This window comes from Taurulus bubalis (assembly GCF_910589615.1).
Source record: "Taurulus bubalis genome assembly, chromosome: 2".
NCBI lineage: Eukaryota > Metazoa > Chordata > Actinopteri > Perciformes > Cottidae > Taurulus > Taurulus bubalis.
Window position 1 is genome coordinate 12,550,299 of NC_136590.1, and position 23,688 is coordinate 12,573,986.

The 23,688-nt window shown below is 41.2% G+C and overlaps 1 protein-coding gene across 1 annotated transcript; it reads right to left on the reverse strand.

Annotated features, from left to right (window-relative positions):
* Window positions 1-332: 332 nt before the first annotated feature.
* On the reverse strand, window positions 333-23,438 carry erbb2 (erb-b2 receptor tyrosine kinase 2). Its single transcript, XM_079214089.1, has 27 exons — window positions 23,195-23,438; window positions 17,101-17,252; window positions 16,674-16,854; window positions 16,303-16,443; window positions 15,496-15,561; window positions 15,271-15,386; window positions 15,004-15,145; window positions 14,539-14,667; window positions 13,049-13,190; window positions 12,225-12,298; window positions 11,944-12,034; window positions 10,685-10,887; window positions 10,194-10,323; window positions 8,889-8,979; window positions 8,445-8,599; window positions 8,302-8,349; window positions 8,066-8,204; window positions 7,329-7,451; window positions 7,147-7,245; window positions 6,412-6,597; window positions 5,951-6,106; window positions 5,784-5,859; window positions 5,181-5,327; window positions 4,858-4,955; window positions 4,538-4,729; window positions 4,020-4,413; window positions 333-3,921 (listed from the first exon to the last, which is right to left on the reverse strand). Exons 1-27 carry the CDS (start codon window positions 23,265-23,267, stop codon window positions 3,554-3,556), a joined length of 3,912 nt encoding a protein of 1,303 aa, XP_079070215.1. The 5' UTR covers window positions 23,268-23,438; the 3' UTR covers window positions 333-3,553.
* Window positions 23,439-23,688: the final 250 nt, after the last annotated feature.

Consider the following 23,688-nt stretch of genomic DNA (forward strand, 5'->3'; position numbering starts at 1 on the left):
GCAGGAACCTGCAGTGTTTCATGTCTGAGTTTTCACATCTTTGCAGCTCATTATGTGCATAACACTAATTAGCATTTTAGGCAGACAAAAACTTAATGCATTAAATCAGTATTTGTCTGTGCAGGAAAACATACGGTTATTGACAATTAATGACAGTGAAAATAAAATCTGACAGGAATATCTTTGTCAAGGAATCATCACCATGTAATGGGCAATTTCCCTTTAGTGCAGAGGTCAGGATTTAATCCAGTTCACACAAAGTGTTAGACAATGAAGAAAGAGATGTCCACTCTCTGTAAACATTTAGACAACATTGGGCATTTTAAGTGTTTTATATGTATTTAATGACACACAACATATGCAAACAATTCCATATAAAATGACAATTTCTTCATAAAATATTTTCTTTTGGTTTTACTCCCACCTCCCTCCATGTTAGAGCAACTTGTCACAATGTATTCAATCAAACTAGCTACCATAGTGATTTTTTTTATTTATATACACACACACTACACATTTACATTGTGGGACTGACCGAACAAAGAATAAAAAATGTATTTAAAAAAAAAAAAGAAAATCTCAATACAATGGTTATTACTATCCATGTGCTGTCACACAAACTGTGACAGGTCAACACATATTCAAATGAAAAGTACAAAAGATACATTTTCTTCAAAATTTACATTACAGATATTTAACTTGATAAAACCTTCAGCACACTCTAGTTAGTTAATTTAGGCTTATTCGTGGATGAACACACGCAGCTTCTTGCTTCGGTCTCATTTGAGACTTTTTAAAAACACACATTTTGTCCATTTTACGCTTCTGCTCAATCTCATAATTTAAATAGGGACAAACAACAATTTACTTTCGCAACATTTAGTTGATTTCAATTAGAAAGCTGATCACGCTTCATTACTTTGACAAGAACACTTCAACAAGGAGAATGGCAGGAAGATTTCAGGTGTTACTGTAAACCAACAAGCAGAGCCGATCCCCAGGCTCCGTACAGCTTCAATACAACAGTTCTACATCGAAATAAACTCGAGGAAGGACGTACATGGTTTTTAGGAGGACAGCAGATCAGCCCCTCATCCGTGAGAGTCCCGGGCAATTCATTCACATATAAAATGAATATTTTATACAAAACAACACTACAGTGTAAACACCAGTACATTATTTGTGATTGTATATAAGGTTTCATAACATCCAGGAAATATCACATTCTTAAGGAGGTGGGAACATCTGTGAGCCGTGCTTTAACATTGTTGTGGTCCTGTGAAAACCTTGTATCTGCAGCAGAGGTGAATGTATTTTTTGGAGTGCCCAATAGCACTAAAATCCCCAAATTATTTAAAACCCTACATTTGATTTATTATTTTTAAATGTAATTTCTGAATGTTTTAAGGAAGCAATGGTGCAATTAAGTAATATAGAAAAAGTCAGGGGGTGCACCTTTAAATTTCAATATAACAGTTACAAGCCTCTATGTGTCTTGAGCAAATTCTATATCCATCAATTATTTTTAAACTGCTTCAAAATACGACAGAACTAATGCAAAAAAAATGTTTTTAGCCAATCTAAAAACGTTCTTTTTGTGCATATTTTCTGACAGTATGTGGAGATATGAGGTGTTCACCTGACAGCAACAATACATGTGAAGGGTTTCAGTACAAAAAAACGGTGTGTATATCCGTTATATATGAAAAACAAATTTGAAGAAAAAAACTAATCAGTTACGTGAATCTTATCATTGATAATAATTCCATTCTAAACAATGTTAGTATATGATAGTTGAGGGTATTAAAATAAAAACGTATCATGTTTTTATAACATGTTATTTTTATGTAATTGTTACATAAAATCAGGTTTACTTTTAGAGATCCTTATTCTGGAACAAAACTCTTCAAAACCCGTATGAGAACATCAAGATAAAAGACTGAGTAAAACTGATGGAGAGTCGTTTCAAGACTCGTTTCAGGACTTCGAGCTCCGAACATTGAACGACGTTCTCTGCAGAAGAAAACTCTCGTTCTCTCTTTTCAAAGCTGAGACAACAGTCGTTGGGACGTGCGAGTCGGGCGAGCTCCGTCTTTCCTACGTGGACATGAGGGTCAGACAATGGCTCCATTGACTCAGTTTTGACCTCCCCCAGCCCCAACACCAGTTAACATTAAGAAAAAAGAAATTCCGTTGATTATTAACTGGGATGCCAGTGTTTCTCGCAGAGTGGAATTTGAGCCATGCATTGATTATCCAAACCGATGTTTTTGCCTCCTCAGTTTCACATTCAGCTCCAGTGGCGAGTGTGTTGCTCACAAACAGCAGAACTGTTTTTTGTTCTATAAAAAGGGGAGCAAACACATGTACAGATACATGCAACTTCTTCACTTCTTGTGGAATATACTCACCAATAGCTTGTAATGCTTTCTAGCACAGTGAAAGGCCAACATAACCAAAACGCTCATTGTGACAATACAAGCCTGGGGGACATATGCAGTATCCTACTATGTAGTGCATTGTGCATAACTCAAAATGCACATAATCTTCTCTAATTATCTGACACATTTTAAATCCCTGGAGTTGGTTCTCACGTAGTTACACATACACTTTGTCTTTAAAACAAACAAAAAAACATACATTTAGAGATGTTTGCAGCTTGGATGCTTATTCTATAAGCACCTCTTATATCATCTGTTGTACCACAAAGTAGCTGCAGCCGAGACACGAGCAACCACATACATCAGTGTGGCACAATGCCTCTGTCTTCTCCATACAGGATGCCTTTCTTTCAGGGAGCATGTTCACTGGCCAGATGGGCTGCGGGTCCTTCTCTGGCCTAAACAAAATGGCTTTGAGTGTGTTGAAGACCCCCATCAGGTCAGAGACAAAGTGACCAGAATACTAAACACCACCTTCAATACACATCACGGCTCACTTTGTCAAAGTGCTCTCTAAGTTTTCTTCTCCGTTTAGCCGGGTGGAATAGCATATGGAGTAATGCTATAATAAGGGAACAGAAGGACGTACAAAAATGCTTCATGTGTGGTCCAAACAATCACAGACATTAAACAAGTTAAATGGACATTTAAAAAAATAAAATAAATCAGCATTCCTTAACCAGTCAACTGTTTGATTCTGTGATAATCAAACCCTTCTCGTACCATATTGGTTTAGACAATTGTGAACTCCTTTGTGTATCCATTACTGAGATATATACAGAGGCTGAGTCACACTGAGAGCAAAGATTGCTAAGAAAAAGACAGGAATACAAATGATGCCACAGACACCAGGTTAATGCTACGGTGTCATGGTGTGTCACAACTGGGGGATTTATCGACTTTTGCCGGACAACGTCTGTCAGTTTGGATTTGGGTGCTTCGCTCAATGTCAATATCGTTCCACATGCAAGTACCATTCCCAATATCAATCAGACACCAGCTTGTTTTTCTCACAAATATTCATCTTCCCTTTTTCTCACTCCTCATTTCCCTCAGTCGAGCACAAGCTGTGACTCCTCTTGAGTTCATCACATTACTCCCAGTCCCTCTCCTCAAGTATATCCAGTCCAGGTTTCCGCTAGTCCCAGGTACTCTGGATTCTCTGCAGTGGAGGTCACAAACCCGTTCACGGGCCTAGGCACTCTTCCGTCTCTCTCCAGTGCCTCGGGACCGTCCCCTGCTGCCGCCTCAGCTACAGCATTGGCTTTGGCCACAAGGTCCAGGTAGTAAGGGTTGTCAAAGGCTGGAGAGGTGGCGGCCCCGGCACTCGCAGGGACCAAGTATCTCGGGTTTTCCACACTGTGACCGGAGCACAGGCCGTTAGGGAGGCGCCGGTCTGCTCTGGAGCCTTTACGAGGCAGCGTGCTGGGCCGCTCGGGAATCCCCGGCCTGAGATCCTTAATTTCCTGGTTGACGTACTCTAAACAGATGGAGGAAGAAAGAAAAGTCAGGACAAAACATGCCTAGATTGAATTATCAAACGCTTCCTTTCATATTATTAGTTCCTCTCTGGCTCACCTGGCAAGGCATGATTAGGATTATACACATGACTCCGTCTGGGCAACGAGTGATGAAGGTGATTAGGATGATGAAAGCCATTTGGCCCGTCTGCCTCCAGGTCACCATGGCTCCCGTTGGAGTAAGTGGGGTCTTTGCTGTAGCGTCCGGGGCTGGCCGGGGGCAGCGAGGGGTCGTCTGGAGACCCGTCCAGGAAGACCAAGTCGGATTGGCCACCGGCCGAGGGGCTGCGAGCCAGAGTTGGGTACTGCTGTGGAATCCATATGCCATTGGAGGTGCTGGCTCCTAAAGGTAAGGTAGGGTACTGGCTGCGGCCAAGGGTGGTCAGGGAGGAGTACATGCTCTGAGGCCCACCGGGGACAGAGGAATCAACATCTAGACCCTGATCTCTGCTCTGCTGGAAAGAGAGGAGAAATTAATGAGAAATAGACAAGCTGAATTCAACCACTTCAAGGTTCCCAGAAATGGATGGCTATGTGAATAAAGAGGAAGGGTAGAGTAAAATACTGGACACTGACCCTGTACGGCTGGTGTCTGGACGGCCCGTTGGCTTGAGCCCCGTCTACCTGAGACCTGGAGAAGTGGTTCGGCTGAGGCACAAGATACTCCTCAGCATCCAGCAGTTCCCTCATATTGTTCCCTTCCTCCTCAAGAAGCATCCGAAAAAACTGGCTGTCCACTGGGATGGACATGCTCATCTGCTCATCATTCTGCAAGAGAAAGAACAACACGGATGGAAAACACGTTAAGAATATACAAGTAAGTCTTATTTATCCCCTTGGATAAGCACAGACACAAAAAGCAAAGCATCTGCAACATGAAACACACGTTCACATACCTGAATTACTACATAGCGAGGTGGATCTCTGGCCATAGCACTAAAATCGCTCACAAGATCTTTGAACCGCGGTCTGCTGTCCGGGTCGATCATCCAACCTGCCATCCAAACATTAAAATCAAATGTCAATCAATCATCTTAATATATCAATTCTGTTTGGGGCATGTAATAATGACAACTAGGTAAAACATAACATTGTAATGAACCAATTCATCCACTTATTCATCCATAATCATGTACAGTTTCTATATAGATGATCCTGTTGATTTACTAAATACGATTAAACCTTGAGACACAGACAAAATGTACAATAAAAGACTAACATTTGACCATGATCATGTAGACATCGATGGTGCAGATGAGGGGCTGGGGGAGCCGTTCTCCACCCTCTAAGACATCTGGGATTTCTCTCGCTGGGATCATGTCGTAGGGTTTAGCCCCAAACGTCATCAGCTCCCAGACCGTCACACCTGAGAAAGAAATGTTCGATGACATTTAATAAAATATCTAGCGAAATGACAATTTAAAATCGTATCACTTATTAATGACTCATGGAAGGTTTTCTGGCATGAAACTAAGGTCAGTGTGTTAAAAAGGAATAAAGCTAAACACCAATTTAAGCAAATAATGATTTAATTGTATTTATTTTTCCAATAAGGATTTGGAGCAGGCTGGAAACCCATTCATTGCTAATGCAACTATTGATTGCATGATTTTTCTAACTCTACGACTTCTTTTCTGAAGCATTGTGATTAATGCTATGTTCCAAAATGATTTGTCTGCCACTTAAAGTTTGTCACAAAAATTACTGATGCAACATTTTTTGTGAACACTTTCTTAAAATCTTTCTTGCTAAAAAAGGAAGTATCATGCTACAACAACACCGTTTGTCTTTAATGTAATTTCTAGCACCGAGTGATACTGACCGTAGCTCCAGACGTCACTCTGATGAGTGAACTTCCTGTGCAGAATAGACTCCAGAGCCATCCATTTAATCGGAACCTTGAAACACAGATACAAAGCAGCAGTTCAAATATGTAAATCATTATGAACGCCCCTAGTGCAGACGCTCCTACAGTCACAGACATCTTACCTTCCCTCCATCTGCGTGATATTCAGTCTCGTCTATATCGAGCAGACGGGCCAGACCAAAGTCGGTGATCTTTACATGGTTTGGGTTCTTGACCAGAACATTGCGGGCAGCTAAATCCCTGTGGACCAGCCGGACTTCCTCCAGATAACTCATCCCCTACACCCACACCCACACACCCACACACACACACACACACACACACACACACACACACACACACACACACAGAGAGAGAGAGAGATCCATCACTCACAAACCCATGTGTCCACAAATACACATATACCACATCAAATTTGAAAAGAAACATAAGACGAGATATCAACAGCAACATTCAGACACTGCTGTTTTGCTAAGAAAAATAAAGACATTTACTTCTACTACTTCAAGTAGTCGTTCAAGTCTGTGCACCTTAATCAAATGCATACCACAAAGATGATAACCCTGTTTTTCATTTTAAATACCTTGGCGATCTGGACACACCAGTTGAGGAGGGACTGGGAGCCGATGCGGTCCTTGTTCTCCCTGACGTAGTCGAGGAGGCAGCCGTACGGCATCAGCTGAGTGACCAGCTGCACCGTGGAGGTCAGACAAATCCCCAGCAGACGACACACATAGGGGCTGGCCACTCCTGCCATCACGTAGGCCTCCTGTAGCAAGACAGAGGAAAGATGCTCAGGAGTTGAGAACTTCCATCCATCCATTATCAGCCGCTTATCCGGGGTCGGGTCGCGGTGGCAGCAGGTTCAGCAGGCCGACCCAGGCTTCCCTCTCACCCGCAACCCCGAGGCGTTCCAAGGCCAGCCGGGAGATATAATCCCTCCAGCGTGTCCTCGGTCTTCCCCGGGGTCTCCTACCAGTTGGACGTTCCTGGAAAACCTCTAATGGGAGGCGTCCAGGAGGCATCCTGACTAGATGCCCGAACCACCTCAGCTGACTCCTTTTGACACGAAGGAGCAGCGACTCGACTCCAAGCTCCCCCCTGATGTCCGAGCCCCTTACCCTATCTCTAAGGCTGAGCCCGGCCACCCTATGGAGGAAGCTCATTTTGGCCGCTTGTATCCGAGATCTAGTTCTTTCGGTCACGACCCAGAGTTCGTGACCATAGGTGAGGGTTGGAACGTAGAACGACCAGTAAATGGAGAGCAAAGAGTTGAGAACTTAAATCGTGTAACTGTTTCTAATTGGGTTTCACTCACATCAAGGATCTCTTTATTGGCCTTTGGCGAGGTGTTCTCTCGTAACACCTTAATGGCCACTGGTATTTTCACATTTTCCCCATCAGGTGCCCACACTCCCTGAAACAAAACAATGAAAAACCTTCAAAAACTCACTAAAAGATGTAAATATATAGTTAGTGTTAAAGAACTGGCCCACATACCTTGTAAACGGTACCGAAGGCCCCTGCACCCAGCACCCTGAGTTTTTTTAACTCAGTCTCCTTCAGGATGCGCATCTGAGCCTGATTGGGCGACGCACCGCTGGGTGTCAGAGGCTCCACAAGCTGTAAGCATGCAGGAAGCAGATGGAAGATTACTTCATTACAAACTACAACACCTAAGGGGAATCTAATGCTGCGTTCACACCAAAAGCGTAGCGAATTTGATGCGCGAGTAGATTACATGCAAAGTCAATGCACAGACGTGAATGGTTGCTGGGCGCGCAAATTTGCAAGAGTTGACATTTTTCAACTCGGGCAAAAAATTCACGTGGTGTAAGCCAATCAGTGTTGAGAAGCTCCGCCCGTCATCACCGCCATCTTGTTGTTGCTGAATCAAACTGCTGCCGGTCTGCTGCTGAAGTAGTGCTGGTAGCGGCCGTCATTCAGACGCTGTCGTGGGACTACGGATATTATTATTAACCCAGACACGATGGAGTTTGATGTTCCGACGTATGTAAAATGTACAAGCATAAAGCAGAACTAGTGGTTATTTCCATGATGGATGGCGGAAACGGTAACTGTTTTTACGGAGATAAGCCACGCCCCCTTTCAGGCGCGAGTAACATTCCCAGCGCTTTTGGTGTGAACATAGCATTATTGTCAAGGGAGTAAACTGACGCTTAACAACACAACGGAAGCCTCTGTTTATGAAACAACTTATAACCAGTGGTGCCCACCTCATGTTCTTGCAGGATCCTCCTCATCGTCTCCTTCCTCCTGAGCTTCTTCTGTCTCCTCAGATAGAAGACCAGCAGAGCGAGCAGGATGAAGAAGAGCACCACTCCACCCACTGCAGCTGCGATAGTTGTACCCGGTCTAAACAGAGAAAAACAGTTCAACTTATCCTCAAAAGACGCACGGGGAAAATCCACCACCACATCATTCAAGTATCTGAACAGTTGAGGCAGCTCACCCTGTCCTGGTGTCGATGGGGCAGCCTCTCTCATCCATCACAGTGCAGCTGAAACACACAAGCGTCGAGTGTGAAATCATTCTCTTTGTGTGAGCAGTCTGTGCTTGTGTTTTTGTTCGTGTTTGTGATGAGTGTCCACTTACGACGGCGTGCAGTTGGTGGTGCAGGAGAGACAGTGTCCTGTAGCGTTGCTGTACTTCCACACGGTTTGCTGATCCTCCTTCACACCACTGGGACAATGATCCACACAAAACTCCCCGTCCTGGTATTTTCGACACTCTGAACAATGTTCTGCACCCTGAAGACACACAGAGAGAAGTATTTCAGTACATTTATACATACAACGTATCGCACACTGACACAAAGGTATAATGATGTGAATTTATTTAGATAATCTTCGGCCATAGTCAGTAGATACAGACAGGAAATGTGGTAAAAGACCTAGGGGATGACATGCAACAAAGGTCCCAGGATTAGTGTTTATACGAGTCATCATTTCTGACTTGACTTTTCATTTGCATTGCAGTGTATACATTTCTGTCATTTTCAGATCTTATTTTGGTATGTAAGCTGCATGAACATTTTACCGGGCCATGACAGGAAGCAGAGCCATTGAGAGGTTGACACTCTGCGTGACAGGCAACACACAAAGATCCATCTGTGTATTCACGGATAGACCTGCAACACAAGCACAGCGGGGATTTAACATCACGTCCCATAACACACAGTCTGGCATTTGTTGGAAGCTTTTATCTCAAGCACCTGACACTGTCATAAGGACAAACATTTTTAGAAAGGGGGCCCAAGCTGCAAATAACAGTGTTAGCCTCTCCAGATGACCTGCACAGGATAACTTGTTCTCACAAAGGGCTGGACAACAATGTTTATTATTGTTTAACAACTATGAGTGATATGAAGATATTCTTTTGTTGACCAAGTTGTTTGACATTTTGGAAAACACGCTTATTTGCTCTGTTTTTTAGTTAGGTGAGAAGATTGATACCACTAATAAATATGAAGCTACAACCAGCATTAGCTGATAGATATAGTCAGTCAGAACCCCCCCTGGTGAGATTTAGAGGCGCTTGAAGCAGGATTTTGTTACCTTTGGACAGTCAAGCTAGCCGTTTCCCCCATTATGTCAGTCTTTATGCTAAGCTGTGCTAACTGGCAGCTGGTTATAGCTTACTATTTTACATACAGGCATGATAGTGGCGTTAAACTTCTCAGCTAACTATCAGCAAGAAAATAAAAAAAAAAACATATTTTAGTATTTCAACATTTGCCACATCGTGATAAGTATAAATATTTGTAATATTGATATTATCTCTATCACTGAGCAAAAAAAACAGGACTCCTGTTTCACTGTAGAAGTGCTATTATTAAGCAAAGGTTAAACACATATGAAATGTTAGGTCATGTTTTTGGACTGTGTGAAGCGTGCACACACGTCATCAAACTGCAGGGCAACTGATATCAACTAACAGCTTAAAAATGAATCTCTACACACATATTTTACTTGTGGGTTATCTTGTAAATATGTATCTTACTTACATGTACATCATGCGAAAAATCTGTTTAGATTCTCTTTAAATAAATTGTAGATACCCATGCATTGGCTTTGTCATTGATCTACAGTTGCTTAAGGGCACAATTTAACTTAAAAGCTTTCCGATTGATTTATTGTGACTACTTTGACATTTGTGACATCCAATTAACCCCACCTAAATCCACCCGTTTACATTTTTAGGCAAATAGATGATTCTTTTTTTTTTTTGCAGGACAACTTGTTTGGCGATTATGATACACAGTATACTGTATTATATGGAACATTATCACTTGATTTTATTGATTTAGTGCAGCCACATCCAAACAAACACAAACTTTTATACCCCTGATTGATGTCACACTGCTCCACACAGTCAACGCCGCGTTGGAAAGCCTTGCAGGACACACACTGGCTGGGCCCCGGCCCCCAGCAGCCCCCCACGCACAGCAGGTGACAAACACGCTTTTCTTCCTCTGAAAAAACATGCAGAGAAAACAGATGCACACTGTACTTTCTATTGGACTCTCCTCCGCACTATCACTGCAATGTTTAAATCTGTTTCAATGAGGAAAATCAAAGAAAAACCCTCAAGGAGTACTCTGCAGACAAGTGCCAACTTGTTCATCAATTGCAAATGTACAAAGCAACAACATCCACGAATGTTGATTAAAATGCAATTCATCAAAATGTATTTTCTGCAGCAGGATTTCTGAGGGAATGGACACTTGTATCAGGCCGAGATATATCACTTGGATGAAGTGAAAAGTGGCTGATCAAAGTGTAACCCACAGTATCTTCAGTGGACCTTGGCATTGCATTAGTGCGTTTACCCACCACAGAGTTGGGCGTCCTGGTTCTGGCTGACGATGCGGTGAGGTCCCTGGGTGGGATGGAGCAGACTGTCCCAGGGCAGTGAATTGGTGTAGCACAGCTGGGAATTGTTGTGCAACAGGACCAAACCTCCACTGACGCTGCGTAGTGAACGCAACCCAAGAGACCGGATGTGTAGATTCTGGAGGGCCAGTGAAAACACACCCCTGACCAGAAAGAGAGGTTGTGAGTGACCAGAAATGAATGGCAGGGGTCAATTTTAAATGAATGATTATTTTTTATTATTATTTTTTTATGATTATCTTTTGTTTTCAAATTTGGTTAAACGCTGTGGATGAATTGACATACATGTAGTGTACAAGACCCTACTCTCTAACACAAAGGTGTTGGGCACATACATATATATATAATCTATACTTTATCTATTTGCAAGCAGGTGTGGAAATAGGGTTTAATGTGTCATTTCCGTTGAGGAAATCTGAAATAAAAACAGTGCGGTAGAACAACAGCCCATAATATCAGACCTTGTTGTCAAACATTGTCAGACAAGCAGATCTCACATTTGTCACTTTGACTTAATTTGAGCATGCTACACTAGATAGCCTGCCATATACTGGTATCCTGGTTGGAGCAGCTGTGCTGGCTAATAATTAGCCTTTATAACCCTGAAAGTGAACAAACGGTCTCAACTGAACCGAAGACACACAAAAAATAAACAAACAAAGACACTATGTGTGTGGGTGGGCATCAGGAAAGTGCCATTTAGAGACACACCACACATAAATAAACAGATACATTGATTTGCATTAAAAATACTTCTTAATTTTATTATAATATTTTTGCAGTGGGAACGCTTTCCAAGATGTGAAACACATCCGGCTCCGTGCACATGTAGAAAGTCTAGTTTGTATTCTTACGTCTGACCATTGAAGTAGAAGGCCTAAGTGTTTGCTCATTTTTATATATATTTTTCTTAGTTTTTCTCTTTATTTTTCTATAACTGAGTGATTGATTCAATTATTTTGATTTGTTTTTACATTCATAATATCAACAATGGGTCCAATATTTGTTATGAGGTTGTTTTGGGGTTTGTTGATAATGCAATCCAAACACATTTTTTTTATTTTAAAAATAAATAAATGAACACATTTATATCACACTTACAGGTAACTAAAATCACATGCTGAGAAACATACAGTTGTGTGAGGGAGTGTTGATGTTAGGACCATATGATTAATATGCAGACAGTTTAGAAGTCTTACTTGTAGAGCATCCGGCCTCTGATCACCTTCAGGTTCTCAAACACACTCATGTTCGTCAACTCCTCTGGCCAGGCATCAACGTACAAATAACCTATAAAACATCCAAACTTAGTCTGTTATAACTACTAATAATGATTCATTATTATTAATTAATAATAATAGTAATACTATAATAACAATAAAATACAATTTAAAATAAAATAATAACCTGATTTTACTTTCTTGATAAAGGTTTTTAAAGGATTCAACACGTTCTTCCTGTTCTCCTCAGTGTTTAGTACCTGTTATCTCTTCCAGTTGCTTAAAGCTGCTCAGCTGCTCGACGCTCAGACCTGATGTGTTTCTCACAGGGTCCCTGGACAATGACAGCATTATGTTTAAATGACAATTTTCACACAGCAAGAGGCAATAAATAAGTTTATTGTTTCACCTTGAAAAATGTATGTTGACTGATAATATCCAGTGGTGCAGGTTAGCTCTATTTGTCTTTACATTTTACACTTTCACTGAACCCAGGACGGCAAGATCCTTTATCAGGGATTTGGGATCTGAGCTTCGGTCACGTAGGCCGATCCACCAATCTTTAATTTAACATCCACAGAGGGACTGGTGAGCTGAGTAGTTTGATCCACACTGTATAAATCATAACTGTATATAAATTATTATTTTAACTCTGGAGTGTAGACATGTCTCCATTCCGGATCAATTTGATTCTTTTAAATCAAATAATCATGATGAGGAGAAAAGACGCGAAAGCAGTTACATACTTAGATACTGTACTCTTTGTTAACATAAAGATGCTTGAAGTACATTTGAGTACAATACAGTACATCTAAAGTGTTTGGCCTGGGTGGTGACTTTCCACTCGACTCAGACAAAGAACCTTCCACAAATATTGCTGCAAACTCACATATTTGAAGGACTGAACCCGAGGGATGTGGCTCACTGACAGTATGAAGTCTTGCCCATAAAGCTGCTATTTGTGGTTACTAAAGTGCACATGATTCTAAAGTTTAAATTAAATAATTTAATTGAATAATTTCTAAAGAACCTTTGTGAGGTAAAACTGTATTTATGTTCTACATTCGGCCTGCGTGTCTCTTACCTTGCAAAGCTCTCAGGAAGGAAGGCCAGACTACCAAAGATCTTCTTACACTTGTTGAACTCCTCCACATTAGTAGATGTTACCATGGTGACACCATGGTTGTCCATGACGCCCAGGTTGTCCATACCCAGACCGTAGCACACTGCAATACAAAGCAGCACAAAGAATTATAACCAATTTATCTTAAATCCAGAAATTAAGCTGGGCTTCCTAAAGAGGTTCAACATCACAGGAAAAGAATGGTCAACAAATCTCCATATAAATAAATCTTCCTTCCTATGAAGAGTTTGTTTTATGTATATACTATTATAATATCATATTAACAAATTGTTCCAAACAATTACTTGCCATTGATAATGCCATTGAAGGTGGTCAAAGGCTTTCTATGCTCCATTGATTGATCATTTAAAAAGGAGCTGACGGGTATTATACCAACAAGTGTTGTCAAAATTATCAAAGTATAGATAGTGAATATTTAAAAAGAGTTTAAAATATAAAATGAAATTCCCTCAATGTTGCATACATTTTTCCCTGTGTTATTGAAAATGTTGTTGAAACTCAATATTATTTTAAGGTAAGTTAGTAATTCCAGTATTGTGACTAATATTGACTGAGCTTTCTTTGATCAGCCATGTCTGGTTTCGGTGTATAAACGTATGCATCTTTATATTTTTACATAATTGAAAAATAAGAGTCATTATTCATTATTATTATTATTATTATTATTATTATTAGATATATTTAGTTTTTGAATGCACTTTTAAAATGTTTAACATGTTTAGCAAAAGAGGTCCCAACTCTAGGCCAAAAAGTTAAATAAAATGTGAGATTATGTACCAGCTGGGGTCTGTCTCACGAAAGCAGGATTATTTAGAAATCCAGTCAACTCCACGAAGTAAAAGCCTGAACTGAATGTAAAAGAAATGATCCACATGTTCCGAATTAATCTAAATGTCCTGATTCTGCAGAACTGGTACTGCAGAAACAGGTTGGTTCACTTGGTTCACTGCATAAGAACATCAGTGCGTGCAGCACGTCATGCACGTAGAGAATACAACACTTAAATTACTCCACAACATTATGTAAGATCGTTATGTAACATTTGAGTCACTTAGTATGACATTGTTTTTCCTCTGTTGGACTTTTGCATAGCTACTGTTTACACTCATTAGCCACTTCATCAGGTAAAACCGCTCTAATACCAGCTACCTTAGACCCCTTTTTGCCACCAAAGCGGTCTGCATTCTCTCTGGCATTGACTCAACTAGGTGCAGAAAGCATTCCTTACAGATTCTGTTTCATGTTGACTTGGTCGCATTACACAGTTGCTGCACATTTGGCGGCTTCACATTGAGTTTGAGATGACTAGTCTTTGTGACATGGCACGTTATAGTTGTTCTGGTTAACCTAACAAAGTGGCCATTGAGTGTATGTAAACAATGTATTGTGACTCAATGCAAATGTATCCACAAAGACACAATGACTCTTACTTTTGGGACAGTCTCCTTCACACTTTTCACATTTCTGCATCTCGTTTCCCTCAGGGTGGGCGATGACCACTTCCTGGTTGGCTTTGGGACAAACCAAAGTACAAGCCACTTCCATAGCCAGATAGTTATCTGCAGACAGGGACACAAAGTGTTCAAAGGGCATCTTTGGAGCAAAGAGAAAATAGTATGATGAAATGGGAAGCTGGTAGCCTACAGCGTTAAAGTAGCAGGGATTTGATTGTCATACTGCCAGATTTCCTCTGTATGTGTGGAAATCTTGGCAAGGAAACTGAATAAATAATCTACTTCTCCTCCCTCTCCATTCAGCATCTACTACCGTCATGGCGCCCTACAGCAAGCCGCTTAATCAGCAGTTGCACCCGTGGAGCTGCACAGTGGCCACCAGCTGAGCGCTGTGTTGTAGCTTTCATGAATAAACAAGGTTTGTTCAAAATCAGTTCTCACAAGGACACGTCTTGACGCAGGTGGCTCCAAAGTTGAACTTCTTGTTTGGGTTGGGTTTGGTCTGAAAGGTGACGGGGTCGTAGATGGTGGGGGAAGGACAGTTCTCCTTACACACGCCGCTGTCGTTGAAGTGGCGGCAAGCCTGGAGAGAAGAGGAAGAAGAAAACACGTTACTCCAGAAATGACAACAGACGGTCCGACAATACAATGAGATTACAGTGAACACAACAAATACATGTTGAATACGTGTGGGAGTTTGTCATTTACCAGACAGTCTGAGTCTTTGGGTCCTGTGCATCCAGCAGCACACTGCATGTGACAGCAGTCATGGGCAAGGGCACCTTTACACCGCTGACAGCCATTCGCACACGGAAGACGGGTCACTATGAACAAAGTGAATATTTTGTAGCTGTACTTCACCTGCTCTGGACGTTTTCCACTGACAACCAAATAGTGTCAATGTCCTATACTCTGCATGTGATGTTAACTCACAGTTCTGGCAGTCCTGTGCAGTTTCTCCCCAGCAACTTTTCCCACATATAGGGGAACAATTTGGACCTGTGCAAGAAGAAACACAAGAGCAAATGAGCACTTATCCCACAATTTAAGAAGAGTCCACATCTATACATCTATCTATAGATGTGGACTCTTCTTAACTCTTCTTGTAGTATAGATGTGGACTATTAAGCACCGATCTGACTTATTACCGATAGCAATTCCATTGGATGCTACCGCACTGGTCTGACGAGTGTTTGATTGATAAGCTGTATGTCTTGCAGAAGAGACTGGGATCTTTTATTTTATGAATATCAGGCTTGACTTAAACATTACTCTCCTAACTTTGCAAAACAAAATGTAAAAAATAAATACATGCATATAAATTTACTGAATTGTTTGTTATTAAAATAATACAGCAGAAACTTGTGAAAATAAATCTTCAAAATTACTAGAAATTGCAGCAACACATTTGTCAGGCCTAAACAAGAATTACAATTCCAGTATATAATGTATATAGTATATAAACATAGAATTTAATAGACTGGCCCCATTGTCACTGATACCTGATCCAGGTATCTGAGTCAGCATCGGTGTATCTCTAGTATTTAGCCATAAAACAACGTATTGGATAATTAGAGGATTTCCGAAGTCATGAAAATGTATCCACGGAGACTAGGGCCACAGAGTTGGTGTTGTTTAAGACATGAATGGACATACTGTGCTGTCCCGTCTGCTGTTTTGTATTTACTGTGGCACACGAGAAACAAGTTCAATATTTCAACCCATCCATCAGCTGCTCACATTCAGAGGCCCGAGGCTGCAGTCGGTGCCGCTTGGCGTGGAGGTTCTGCTGGTCCAAAGTGTCTCTCCAAACGATACTCTGGGGGTCCGGGAAGCACAGCTGGGGGTTCCCCCAAATATACACCGCACCCAATAGGATCTCTGCAGGGGAGACGATACATGAGAGGAGGTTATTAAGTTACTGTTACAGTAGATAACAGATGCCGGATGAAAGGAGGGAACAAAACGCTGTTAACAGTTTTAAAGATGAAGATATTAATAAAACAAATGAGTCAAAACAAATCAACATTTCAGTCCCAACCCCAGTCAAGTTCAACCAGTTCATACTGGGTTTGGGTATCAACTAATAGCTCAACCTACTATCATCCTACCTGTGAGGCTACGAAGCCGGAGCACCCGCAGCCCCTGTCCGCGCAAAGTGTTATCCAGCACAGCCAGGGCATAGCTGGAGTTGTACCGCTGGCTGCCTCTTATGATGCGAAGGTTGTCCAAAGGCAACAGACTCACCGACACATGAGCTACAAGTACGTAGCCCTGTACCTCCACAATGCCCTGAAGAAGAGGGGATGAGAAAACAAATAGGATGAGTCTGTTGTGGCAACAAAAATAAGTGGACTGAAAAAAAATTGAAGCAACTGAGTCCTTGTTTTGTCTTTAAATAATTGTATCTCCTCATATATATATATATATATATATATATATATGTATATATATATATATATATATATATATATATATATATATATATATATATATACACACACACACACATACATATACATATTAAAATGTATATACTTGTAGGAAAGAGAGGTCAGGGTTTCCATGAAGGTGTGTGATCTCCAGGTTTCCGTGGACGACCTGGCAGCCGGTGTAGAGCAGCTTCAGGGTCTCATAGTGGTTATCCAGGCTGGAGGGCAGGGTCAGCTTCATGTCTGTACCCAGGCACACTGCAACGCAGATAACACATTTATACAACATTTACCTTGTACAATTCATTACGCAAGATCCATGATGTTTAAGAGCTACTTATGTTTTACTGTCATTCAAAATCCTTTGGAAAGCAAGCATTATATAAAAAATATAAAAAGGACACAAAGGACACTGAGTCTGCCTTGTTAACACTGTGCAGGTTTGAACGAATTGCAAGAACTACTTTTAACAACAACAAAATAAAAAAATATTATTATACAAAAATGTATTTGATGTCTTTCAACTACATTTAAATTCACAGCAAAAGCCACCTCAAAACAGATGTCAACTATAAGTTCCCAATATTCCTGTTAAAATACTGAATACTGAACACCTTCTTGTTGATTATTCAGTTCACTGCATCAATTCATTATCTGAATATATTATCAAGCAAAATGACCAAATATCTCAATTTCTTAAATGCTGTTTTTCTCATTATTAATTGAATATCTTTGTGTTTTGGACTGTTGGTCAGACAAATTAAGGACTTTAAAGATGTCTTTATATAAACAATAATTTGACTAATTCAAAGAGTCATCAACAGATTTAATAAGAATTCAAAATGTGATTTGTTTTCAGCTGTTATACCTTAGAAGGAGTGCTGCACATTTATAGTTACAGACGTTGTGTTGGTCTATATATTCAGGCTCCAAAAGTGAAGGCTGTAAGGACTTAAGACTCCACATATCTTGACAGTGTAACTGTTTACGAGTGGCCTTGAATGGTTCCTCTGAAATACAAACCATATGCACTCACTGCCACAGTCTTGTCTCTCGGTGTACATGATATAGTTTCCACTGGCAGCAGATTCCCCCACAGTGGGTCACACACGCATTACATTCAGGGTCATACAGCGCCACAATTCATGGGGGCTCTCGCACACGCATAGCTCCCATGCTTTAGCACACAGTGGACAGTCCCTCCTCTGCTGAGGTTATAAATGACTTCCTCTGGCCCCTTTCCAACAGCCCTTATAGTTAACCCCTTTTTCTTGATTGTAGCCCCCCTCCCCCCTATGCTATCGCCGTCCCTCCTTTTGGAAAGCACAGCTCGATGGACTTGCATATATAATCAGAGGGATAGGAAGTACTGGCAGGCTGCAGGAGGGTGATTCCCATAATACTCTTGGGTTCAACAAAGTTCAGAAGATATCTGCTCAAGACATGCTCTTATCACTTATGTGCATCTGCCATGTGTAAAGTTTGGCCACTGCTAAAACGTATTGGATCATAAAGTGTAAATAAATAAGTTCCACGTTCAAATCTGGCAGCTACTGCAACAAATGTCTCTATAATTAATAGAGTGACAGCCAAAAATACACATGCAGTCGATGTGTCAAATATCAAATCAAATGACTAATCACTGCCTCCCTCAGCGATGTCATCATGGAAAATAGTTTTACACGTCAGGCCAAGAGGGGAGTCGTGCTTTTATTCCCCAGCCTTTAAATAATTTTTAACAAGATAGAATATCTAAACAGAAACAAAATCTGACTCCCTGAAACTCTGTGATTCGCACAAACTACCACACACAAACACAAACAACACAGACATCTACAGATCTGGGGATTAAGTAAATGTGCCGTAACAGAGAGCCCAACAGAGCAGATTTTCCATTTCTAAAAAGTCTGTGTTCAGCCAGTTCTCAGCTTCCTCTCCTTCTATTCCCTCATTGTTTGCTCTCCAAAAGTCTCTCAGCAACGGCTCTGTATGTGCATGCGTGGCCTTGTGAGGAGCTGCCCACCCCTCCATCCCTGCAGCCTAAAATACTCCCTCTTTTTATCACTTACTTTGCTCTCTCTGCCCACTGACACTGCCTTCCTCTTTCAAATTCAATCACTACATCTACTTTATTAATTGCGTCGAGTCCTCTCAAAATGTCCCTTCTTTTCCTTTCATTAATTTCTTCCTGTCAGTTTAGTGCATGAGTTGTTGCGCAACTCTCTTTAGACTTTGGAAAGTGTCATTTCACAGGAATGCGTGTCTTTGCATATCAAGAAGATGACACACCAGTGAGGCGGGAGGTTATAGAAAAGCCAGGTTGTAGTTCAGTGATGATTCAAGACCCTCCAGGTCACAAGAAGATCTCAGTGTCCAGAAGGTTATCCGGACAACTAATGACTGCCACTGACATCCGAGTACACAATTAAAGGTGTTAGTGCAGGCTTCAGCACAGCGTATCGCGGCAACTTGGCTCTGGAAACTTCCACTGATCAATTGTACACCAGAGAAAGACTTGCCAGCTTTTTAACGTTTTGTTTCTTAAATCAGTGCCCTCTTCTTTGCACGGACCATCCAGCAGTTTTTCTTTACTCAGTGGTCAGTGCCGTGAATGCAGAGACAGGTTTTAACACTGTCGATGCATCAACGACACATTCCCAGTGTTTTATGTCATAGTTTGAAAGTGGCTATTTTTGTCACACCAGACTGTGTCTTGTAAGAATGAATACAGACTTGATCAGTCATTTGCTCTTAATCTGGCTTCCTGTAAGAGTGAAAGTGGTGAGTTAAAACTGTGTCCTGCACCACAGTGCTTCTTGGGACTGTCTGCAAACTGAACGCCAGCGTGAAGCCACACCTGCGTGTGGCAGCGTGCCAGTTAGCACAGGGAGTGTGCGTGTGTGTTTACCAGTGTGTGTGTGTATGTACGGTAAGTGACAGCAACACGGTGGCAGCAAGGCCACTGCGGGAGTTAGACTGAACCACGGTGGAAAGGCCTGCAGCTTTACACACCAGTCACTCAACAGTCAACAGGATCCTCGGGCCTCGACTCGAGTCTGGATCAGATCCCTTCAAAGCTCAACATAAACAGAACAAGCTGATCCAACAGGTCTTCAGTTTATTATCCCTCAGATTAAACGTGTCAGTCATAATTCTAACACAATGCTAATCCTAGCGTGTTTTGCCTGCATAAATGACACATTTTTCCCAACCTCATGAAAAAAAAAATCTTCCTTTCTCTTCACTCTACGATCGAAGAATGAAAAACAGGTATTGCTCAACAGACAAGCAGAACAGGATCCGTACCATACTGGAGCCACACACACACACAAGCTCCTCGTGTATTCACCCCGGCATGCGTCGACTGCAATCACAAACACCACTGCACCAGAACATGTCCTGCATACTTTTACACAGTCATTAACTACAGTTCAAAAGCAGATGCATTCAAATGTATAATTAATTTCAAAGAGATCAATGTTTTATAATTACATAGATAGATGAACCAGACATACTGGTATGTCATTCCAACCAAAGCTGAACAACCATCATATTCAAAACACACAACTACACAATTCAAGTATTAATATACTGCATTGCAATATATGTTATTGCAATGACCTCTACAGTGATGCTCGGTGCAAAAGAATATGTTTTCAAAAATGCTTTAAGTTAAAGCAAGTTTATGCAAGATTGTAATTAGCATTTTGATTAAGTTCTTACTCTACAAGAGACTGGTGAAATGGTATATAATATAATAATAATAATAATAATAATAATAATAATAATAATAATAATAATAATAATAATGACAATAAGCATCAGGCACCATTTATAATAGGTAACAAAGGCAATGGTAACAAAAGACCCCTGCAATGGTCCTCTATGGCCAATTACCTTCTGGGGGGAAATTTCTGCAGACACCTACATTAGTTTTATTAAGAGTTATGAATCAGTTATTGTAACCGATCTATAACACATTGCTAAAGGATTTATGAACCATTAATTAAGCTGTTAGTAGTAACGTTATCAATAATAAAGGAGGCCTTCTTGAAAATTGGTACCAACAGACTGAAGAACCACAAAAGCACTGTATCCTGATTTTTAATCAAGATGTAATTCTACTTACAGTAGATTAACGATAAATGATTGATGACAATACCGATCTGAAATGATTGTTACTTTTTAAAGTAACGTTATCTGATCAGTGACACACAGGTTAGACTGGTGAGCCACGGCCGGCTGAGCTAACCTGCCACCGAGGGTGATCCAGTAGGGTTTAATCACGTCACGGGGAGTTTCAGTCAATAGGTGCACCAGAGTGTGACAAGGACATGCACTCTGTGGATACGGAGGCCACCAAACACAAAACACACAATATGTTCTCACACAATCTCACACAGGAGCAGGTTGTTGAAATAATTCGTCCAGAACATGGAAGGAAAAAAACAACTTCTGACCTTTGGAATCATACACTTGTTGACCACAGGATGTTTTCGTGTGTTTTTGTGTGTGTGTGTGTGTGTGTTTTTGTGTTTGTGTGTGTGTGTGTGTGTGCGTGTGTGTGTGTGTGTGTGTTTGTGTGTGTGGACAAAAACAATATTGCATTACTGAAAGTAAGACTTGTGCTTGGTGCATTGCTAAATACAGCTGCTATGGGCCAATTACAGCACTCACGCTGAACTGATGCTTCAGAGATCGACGCTGTGGAGTAAAGTGTACCAACCTGTTCCCACCAACAATGCAGTTGTGTTCGCAAATCACTTCACCTGCGACTATTGGTGTTGTTTGTGTGTGTAGCAGTGGGGGTATCAGCTAATAAAAGACAAAGAAGCTTCACTACAAAATGTTTTCCTCATATTAGTCTTTTTAGAAGTAAAGAGGACTTCATCCAAACATGGTGATATTTCATGTTATCATGCACTGGCCTATTTCCTCACATGGGCATGTCGATAAACGCTGACAAGTACGTGTCAATAAAGCATGTATTGGAAGGAATTCTCAGTTATTGATGTTGTGAATATGTTTCCCATTAGCTTATTAAATGCTTTTAAAATCATGGGATTCAGCTTATTGACATCTGACTCCACTTAAATTATATATATATATATATATATATATATATATATATATATATATATATATATATATCAATATGGAGGCCTATGCAGCCACGACTACAAACTACAGCTGCAAATAACCAATATTTTCATGGTTAAGATTACTTGTGTGGCCTATAAATGAGAAAGAAATATCATGGAGGCCAAAGTAATGCATTCAAATTGCTTTTTTTCTCTTTTGAGTACTGACATTTTCTGTATTATTTCAGTCCAAACCTCATTTAATTTTACTTTCAAAGTTTCTGTAGATCGACTCCTCAATTAATGACTAACTGTTTCAGCCCTGATAAGAGAAGGAAAAAGAAACTGATGCAAAAGCCACATTCGTCCAGATAAAAAAAATTACAAAATGTTCTTTTGCTTAGAATTATAATAGTTCATACTTATATATGGTGCAAACAAAACAGGGCAAACAATGTCGTACCATCTTGCAAATATGCAAACGCTAAGTGATGGTTTGCACTTTCACTTAGCTCTTGTTTTACTGGCATGCACTCAAGCTCTAACTGTGACAAGTGGCCCTCTATTAGACAATGTCCTCTTTAGTGCCAGAAGTGAATAATTGACATCGTCATGATCCTTGGCACACAATGCCCTGTCTGTTATTGTTGGTTTGTTTTTGTTTACGCGGAGAGCAAACCAGCCTGACGTCCTCCTGCACGCACCGCCGTCTCTCGGTCTCCCCAAGCTGCAAAGCAGGTTCTCAGATGTATCACCTGTTCCACTATTACGACTACATAGTAGCTGCTACTACAACTACTAAACAGCTACTATGTTCCAGCGGGGTTTGTTTGTGCAACAAAAATGTGCAACAAAGGGAGTTTTAGTCAAAACAGTAATTGTGGGTTGAAGGTACTTTGCGACAGGTGTGATTTCTCCCCCCTCACGAGCTGTGCTTCATAAACCCCACGAGCCTCAGAGAGGACGAGGGCTCGCGGAGGAATGTGGTCCTATAGCTGGACATATCACTCTCTTTGTGCCGAGCTGGACGTCCAACACCTACTCAAACACAACCCGCGTGTTCTACTGTGTCTACTTTCCAAACTACTTTTGCCATTAGAGGCCGTGAAAGTTACCCACCTTCTCTGCCCGACGCGCCCGTCAGCCCGAGCAGCACGGCCCCGACGAACAGCAAACTTCTCGCCGCCTCCATCTGCTGCGAGCTCCCGGCGCTTCTAGTCCATATCCAAAAGTTAGGTGTTCCTACTGTTCCCAAATGAGGACTTGGCGTATTCCGATTTGTTCTCGTCTCCAAGTTTGTTTGTTTCCCCCCCTTTCTTCTTCTTTTTTTTTCCTGGCACCTTTTGGAGTTGTTGTTCGTTTCTCAATCTCAGTGACTTCCTCCCTGGAATTTTCGTGCCTGTTGGTAGTAAAGCGTGACAGCGCGCAGGAACAGATGCGCGCTCCCGCGGAGGCCTGAGCGGGGAGTGGCAGGTTGACTCAGCCCGCCCTCACTTCAGACTGTTATCTGCAGGGCAGTGCTGCTCCAACTTTACCTTATTCTAACGCGTACATGTTATCCTAGTGGTCCCTCCTTCAGGAAGAATACACTGTTGGGTTGTACTTTAAAGCTC